The sequence below is a fragment of the Elaeis guineensis genome, chromosome 3, assembly GCF_000442705.2.
Source record: "Elaeis guineensis isolate ETL-2024a chromosome 3, EG11, whole genome shotgun sequence".
NCBI classification, from domain to species: Eukaryota; Viridiplantae; Streptophyta; class Magnoliopsida; order Arecales; family Arecaceae; genus Elaeis; species Elaeis guineensis.
The window spans coordinates 104,269,604-104,275,603 of NC_025995.2; the positions used below are offsets into that span (position 1 = coordinate 104,269,604).

The window sequence follows — 6,000 nt, forward strand, 5'->3', positions numbered from 1 at the left end:
GCTTATATTGTCAAAATTTTGCTTTGCTTTGCTTTGCTGACATCACTCAAGTTGTAAACCATGAAGCACCTCCCTTTCTGCCCCTCTGAAACGAGCTGTTGCTCATACAACGTATGTTCATTGACTTATTGTGAATGACATGCTTGATAAATAAAGAACAAGTACCATATAAAGCATTTCATTGAAAGAGTGGGCTAACAGACCTGAGTCTTCACATGACAAATTTATCTCAGGTTACCCTAACATTCCGCAAACCTCAGCAGCATACATGAAATGTCTGGTTATGACCGCAACATCTGGACATAAGTTCGACTTCAACCAAAACCCATCTACCCAACCTGTCACCAGCAAACACCCTTCGTTGCTGAGATGGCAAACACATGAGCTTATAATGGCGGCCACCACCTTTATTGAAGCTCCATTTGTAATATTATATTACTTACCAGTGATAACAAGTGCATCTCAATACAGGAAATTACTAGCAGATATTTTGTCAGCAGGTTGTTGATTGCGATCCGTTAAGATTCGACTGCTCTGAGTTCTGAAACATTGTGCAGACTGATTAGATATATACATGGACTTGAACTAGATACCGCAAGCCTCCATTTGCATGACGATCCTGAAGAGAATTACCTCCTAGAGCATCGGGTTCATTGCCCTCTTGCTACTGTCCCAACTCAATTTACTTTAGAAAGCAGAGAAAATACTAAAAGCTAGAGTCAAAATAAGCAATTTGAAAGAGAAGAGAGAACATCTGAACTTAGACCTGGGTGATCGCTGAAATTTGTAGGCTATCTGCAATGACTGACTGCATCCCTTGGCAACCAGTTTCTGCTTGATTCATTGAACCGAACGACTCGGCCTGTAAACTTTGGTTTCGAGTGGCTTGCATGACCACAGATGCTGGGAATTCTGGTGATGAAGTGAAAGGGATGTAATGCACACGCCTTGGTGAACGGTAGTGTGGAATGGGGTTTAAGGTGGGCATCGGAACCAAACTTGTTGCCTCCAACGGGGTAAGGGAAGACAAAAGAGGGGGCCGAATTGAACAAGCGATGTTAGTCATTGCCATTCCGAATCCCAGGCTCATGGCGTTATATGGTCCCGAAGGTGAGAACGGAGGGAATTGAGGTGTGCGCAAGCACCGTACTGCAGCAGGTGACATCGATTGAGCATGACACACGGCGCCTCGTGACATGATCTGGATCCAAAGTCATCAATAAGAGCAATGGTGGGGATGAGAAATTAGACAATATATTATACCATGACAATAAAAATAAAAGTAAGTTCTTCTTGCTTGAATTTGTTGCTGAAGGGATTTCATATATGCAATAGCCTCGTCCAGCATAGATGCTCTGTCCAACTGCAATTTAGGAACAACTTTAGCTGCATGAAATAAAAGAACTGCACATGGAAGCAGGGTAAAAACCATGAACCAAAATGTTAGCCACATATGACATATTCCAGTTCTTTAGCTCTCAAAATTAAAGAATATATCAAAGATAACATGCAGATAAAAAAAAAAATTCAGTTTTTAGCATGAATATAAATAGTTAACCTACTAAAACTGAAAATTTTGCTCGGAGCTTAAACTCCTTTTGCTCTAATATATATGATTCATTCAATGTCCACGGGGCTTAAACCTTTTTGAGAGAAAGGAACGAAGACTTGCCTGCACTATAATTATTTCGAACTAGAGAAGCAAACCTAAAACCACAACATCTTACCTTGTGGGAATTGGGTATGAGCTCCTGCAATGCCTTCAATTTTGCTTTTATCTTATCCCTCCGCTTCTGCTCCAGGAACAAAGGCATAGAGCCACCCAAACATTCAACTAAACAAAACGATACTAACACCACAGACAAGCAAAATAGAATCATAATCGCTGCTTGTTACCCTCTCTGTTTGGTTGTGCATCTCCGACGTCCGATTCCGTTTGCTTCTCCTCGAAACCTCACGCTTCCTTTCAACCTCCTATATTTCGAAAACATTTTATATGCTCCCACTTTTCGTCAGAGAAGTATGTTTCTTTGTTACCAAAAAAAGAAAGAAATACGTTTCTTTGTGAAATAAAAATAAATAAATAAATAACTGTTTGTTATTTTACCTGACTCGGGCAGCGGCGAGGGTCCTCCAAGCCCATGGCGTCGCTCTTGGTCCTGCTCGAACTCCCCTTCTCGAACCCTCCCGAGCTCTCCACCTCCTCCCCCACGCCGACCACCCCTAAGGTGGCGGTGGTGCGCAGAGAGAGGTGAACGTCACCGACGGGAGACAGGGGGCCCAGGATTTCCGCGAAGTAGTCCATCTCGGAGGACACGTTCACAGCCGACGGTTGGCGGGGAGCCGCGTCATCATCGTCCTCTCCGACCTCCGAAAGGCCCCACGGCGACGAGCTCCGGTTCATCATCTCCTTTCTCTACAGTAGAACAAGAGTCAAGGCTAAAACTTTTGAGAGTTGAAACAGACGGCTACAGCAAGTACTGGTAGCCCGTGTGGTGCTCGGAGTAGTAATGTAAGGTTATGGTGCTACGCCATTTCCGGCACGCCCCGCGTAGAGTCGTGTATAATGGAGGAGGAGTTAAAGAGCCGGCGAGGGGTAACGTAACAGTGGGAGGGTGGGCAATTCGGCGAGGGCGGCGGTGGGGTTTGCTCATGTGTCGCGCGAAGGAGAGTTGGCGAAATGTCATGGCTCGCGGGCAGCCAACCGGGTGACGACTGTTGGATCTTAGGATGGGGAAATGGCAGCTCTCTCTTATTTTGTGGAGCGGACACGAAGCAGGTTATTTGGCGGCACCTCTTCCACCGTTTTATATCACCGTCTTACTTGGCCGCTCATGACATGGCTCTGATCTGGCCGCTGTATCTGAAACCGAGTTTCCATTTATCCTTCTCTTTTATCATCAACCTAAAAGGAACCTCATAAAAGTTCTCTCTCGTAGCCTATTATTGTCTGCGTGACTATACCCAACCCATCATTCTTTTTCCCATTGTAACACTTGTAAGCTCACTCTTTTCCTGCGGGTAATTCAGCTTCAGCTCGAAACAGAGCAATAAAATTAGTGCACTTGCTGAAAGTGAGGATGCATTAATAACGCATGGGAATTGCTTCACATCCATGTATCTCTTTACATCACACGCACCGGCACTCGTTATCATGTATGACATACCTGATTCCAATAAACTTGGGTCTCACATTGCATCAGAGCACTATTGTTTGCTATTTAATCAGGTACTCTGGCTAGATCTTCTACATTTTTCACCTATCAAATCCTTCTTTGATCAAGAGTTAGTGATTCCCCTTTAGTTCCCTTTAATTCTACTAGATGTGTTGATGAAGTTTAAGATAAAAGATGTTTCACATTGTCCATATCAAACTAATAGATTCCACGCTTCCATGTTGATCCAATCAGAAGGTTTTCCAACATCAATTGAAGGTCTACTCTCTTTGTTTGGGAGAAGGAGAAGGCAATCAATTTTGCCATGCATTTTATTACAAATATATAACATTTTGTGAGAAGTCACTTCACAATTTCAATAAGGCACATTGACACATCTGAGATCTTCTGTACAGAAAATAATATGTATTTATTACTACTTGTTGACGAATCTTGTCGGCCCAGTGGAAAGCTGAGGTGTTCACTGGCCTTTCTCTTCCTTCACCGGGCTTCTTGGAGTCATGGTGAGAAAATTCTCACGATATTTCTCCACAAGTTTTTTGAGTTCAATGCTTCCTTTGTCCGCTAGAACGTCCACTTCGGTCTTATATTTCTTGTATAAAGCAGGCAGCGTCAGAGTGCAGAGAAACACTACAAAAAGCCAAGGCCCTCAATTAGATCTCCATTCTGAAATTAGCTGGTGTGTACAAAGCTTTGGGTATAGAGGTACTCTGCACAGCTTACCAAAATATAAGAGACTAGGGAAGCTATAATAGCTTCCTATCACTGATATTGTCAAGAGAGAACCAATTGTCTGTAGGAGAATTAGAAGTAGGATTAAATGTCACCATATTTGTAAAGGACACTATAAGAATTACATAGGAAAGAGGCGCCAGGAAGGAATAGAATCATTTACCAAGAGGAACAACTTGAGATCTTCTCCAAGTGCAATGCCACGGAGGACGGACAGAAAGTGATTGAGCTTGGATTCGAAGGTCTGCACAACTTTGAAGGCCGGTGATAAGTTCGCTCCAGGGATATTGGGAGGAGGCCTAGAACACATCAAAACTAGCAGTTATTTAGTACCAATGATCCTATGCAACCGCGTATCTTATTAAGATATATACTAGTTTCAAGTGGCAAAATCAGCAGAGGAAATGCTCATGCTGGCACGAGTTTGCTAAGTACTACGTCTACTTCAAGATTTTTGAAGTTCAACTCACCGTGCATCGCGGCTATTTAAATTAAGCATTAAAACTATTGCTGGACAAATGAGAGTAGTTTTAAACTCAGATGCAGTAAATTAAGAATACATTAATAACTGAAAATTTTAACTTTGATAGAAAGACAACTCTTACATTACCTTGCATGCAGTGGATATGCAGAAATAAATTCCATCAAAAATAGGGGAAGAAGAAGGAGGAAGAATGGGGCCAAGGAGATTACGCTTGAAGCAGAGCAGCTCCATTAGACCACGCGAAGATCACCAGCATAGCTACAATAGCCATGTGGCAAAGGATTGTGAGAAAATGGTATCCCACCACCTCGATGAGTAGCCATATCACGGTAGCTCCAACAAGTAGCCCTGCTGATAATGGCTTCTTTCTCCATAGAACAATGTCAGCACCTGTGCAGCCATCCCAAGCAGAAGGATTTGAGAAGTCATTGCTATTATTTCATGTTTCAAAGTAATTGCAGTTAGAAGTTTAAACCTTCTAACAACCATTATAATTAATGGTTTCGAAGATCTCGTTATGCTGGACAGATACATGATGGATACTTATATAACAATAATGTCAGTACGAACTATTCTGTCTAATATTATAGTGCCAATTAATTATTCTGAACCATCACCTAGGAGTCCTTGAGCTTCCATCAATGAGGAGCATTTATCAGATAGCAGATTACAAGTTTACATTTATTAGTGCTTTACCTGGACATGCATGCGCATCACACGTACCCAGGACTAATATCACTGTAATTAATGTAAATTATAATACGATCCACGATTTACTCTTTTCATTATTTATCTGATAAAAACTGGTATTATTTAACTCGAGTGTCCATATCAGTTCAGAAATAGTATTTTATTCTGTGAAGTAGAATAGATTTTCTAGACCGAAAGCATGGATGCGATGATAACAGCTTCAATTCATGGAGAAACAGTAAAATAGCAATGCTATCGATTATGTTACGTTTTGGTACTCAAGACATGATGAACTAAATGCCACGTTACCACAATTCTTAGATTTTTTTTTTTTTTTTGTCATTGTTTTATTGCAAAAATTCAGTCAAACGCTTGACTTGGCAAATAGCATGCATCCACTGGCTCGATAATAATGGCAAACAATGTTTAATTACGGAGGGATTCTCTCTTATCAAGGGATGTCAGTGCTACGAAGAACCATGATTTGATGCTTGTAAGCATATTATTTTAAGTCTTGAATGAAGAGGCGAAGAGATGATACCTTTTTCTCCACCTAGAAGATCAAGAAGACGCTCGTAGAGCTTTTCGGGGATCGATGATCGGACATGAGTGCCAGATGATGAAGAATTTGACATGCTTGTGAGATCTGGGACTGTTTATGCTAGCCTTGGAGGGAGAGTGGGCTTTTATAAGGACTTGGATCCTATGCTTGGCACGCAAGGAAGACAGAGATGGAAGGAAAGGATAGCTTGGATTTGGTTAGTCCCTAAACGTGATCCGAGGTATGATGTGTTACTTCATGGGAGGTTTAATAGGAAGGCTAAACTTGAGTTTGATGCCAACTTTTTCTCTGATTCTTGGATAACGCTGTCCCGAGGGCCCCGTCAATCCCCTGTGCACAAGCTTTGATAAAATGGT

General features: G+C 41.9%; 2 protein-coding genes across 9 annotated transcripts; both read right to left on the minus strand.

Moving 5' to 3' along the window:
• Positions 1-151: 151 nt before the first annotated feature.
• Positions 152-2,739, minus strand: LOC105041269 (uncharacterized). 8 transcript variants are annotated; one of them, XM_073254207.1, is made up of 8 exons: positions 2,108-2,735; positions 1,897-1,974; positions 1,728-1,793; positions 1,298-1,363; positions 767-1,201; positions 634-664; positions 444-541; positions 152-338 (listed from the first exon to the last, which is right to left on the minus strand). In XM_073254207.1, exons 1-7 carry the CDS (start codon positions 2,405-2,407, stop codon positions 519-521), a joined length of 999 nt encoding a protein of 332 aa, XP_073110308.1. In that variant the 5' UTR covers positions 2,408-2,735; the 3' UTR covers positions 152-338; positions 444-518. The 8 variants fall into 8 exon arrangements, with proteins under 8 accessions (XP_073110308.1, XP_073110307.1, XP_073110311.1 ...); XM_073254206.1 differs by having other exon boundaries at positions 152-364; XM_073254210.1 differs by having other exon boundaries at positions 634-667; positions 2,108-2,734.
• Positions 2,740-3,414: 675 nt separating this feature from the next.
• LOC105041268 (reticulon-like protein B1) lies at positions 3,415-5,738 on the minus strand. Its single transcript, XM_010918156.4, has 5 exons — positions 5,624-5,738; positions 4,602-4,782; positions 4,072-4,207; positions 3,900-3,969; positions 3,415-3,806 (listed from the first exon to the last, which is right to left on the minus strand). Exons 1-5 carry the CDS (start codon positions 5,715-5,717, stop codon positions 3,637-3,639), a joined length of 651 nt encoding a protein of 216 aa, XP_010916458.1. The 5' UTR covers positions 5,718-5,738; the 3' UTR covers positions 3,415-3,636.
• Between the last annotated feature and the right edge of the window lie 262 nt (positions 5,739-6,000).

Coding starts and splice junctions, on each gene's coding strand:
- LOC105041268 (XM_010918156.4), bottom strand. CDS start 5,717: ATGTCAAATTCTTCATCATCTGGCACTCATGTCCGATCATCGATCCCC. Junction 4,783..5,623: donor TCTTCTAGGTGGAGAAAAAG/GTATCATCTCTT, acceptor ATGGCTGCACAG/GTGCTGACATTGTTCTATGG. Junction 3,970..4,071: donor ATCTCAAGTTGTTCCTCTTG/GTAAATGATTCT, acceptor ATTCTCCTACAG/ACAATTGGTTCTCTCTTGAC.
- LOC105041269 (XM_073254205.1), bottom strand. CDS start 2,407: ATGATGAACCGGAGCTCGTCGCCGTGGGGCCTTTCGGAGGTCGGAGAG. Junction 1,975..2,107: donor CTCGCCGCTGCCCGAGTCAG/GTAAAATAACAA, acceptor TTCGAAATATAG/GAGGTTGAAAGGAAGCGTGA. Junction 665..766: donor AAATTTCAGCGATCACCCAG/GTCTAAGTTCAG, acceptor TTGGGACAGTAG/CAAGAGGGCAATGAACCCGA.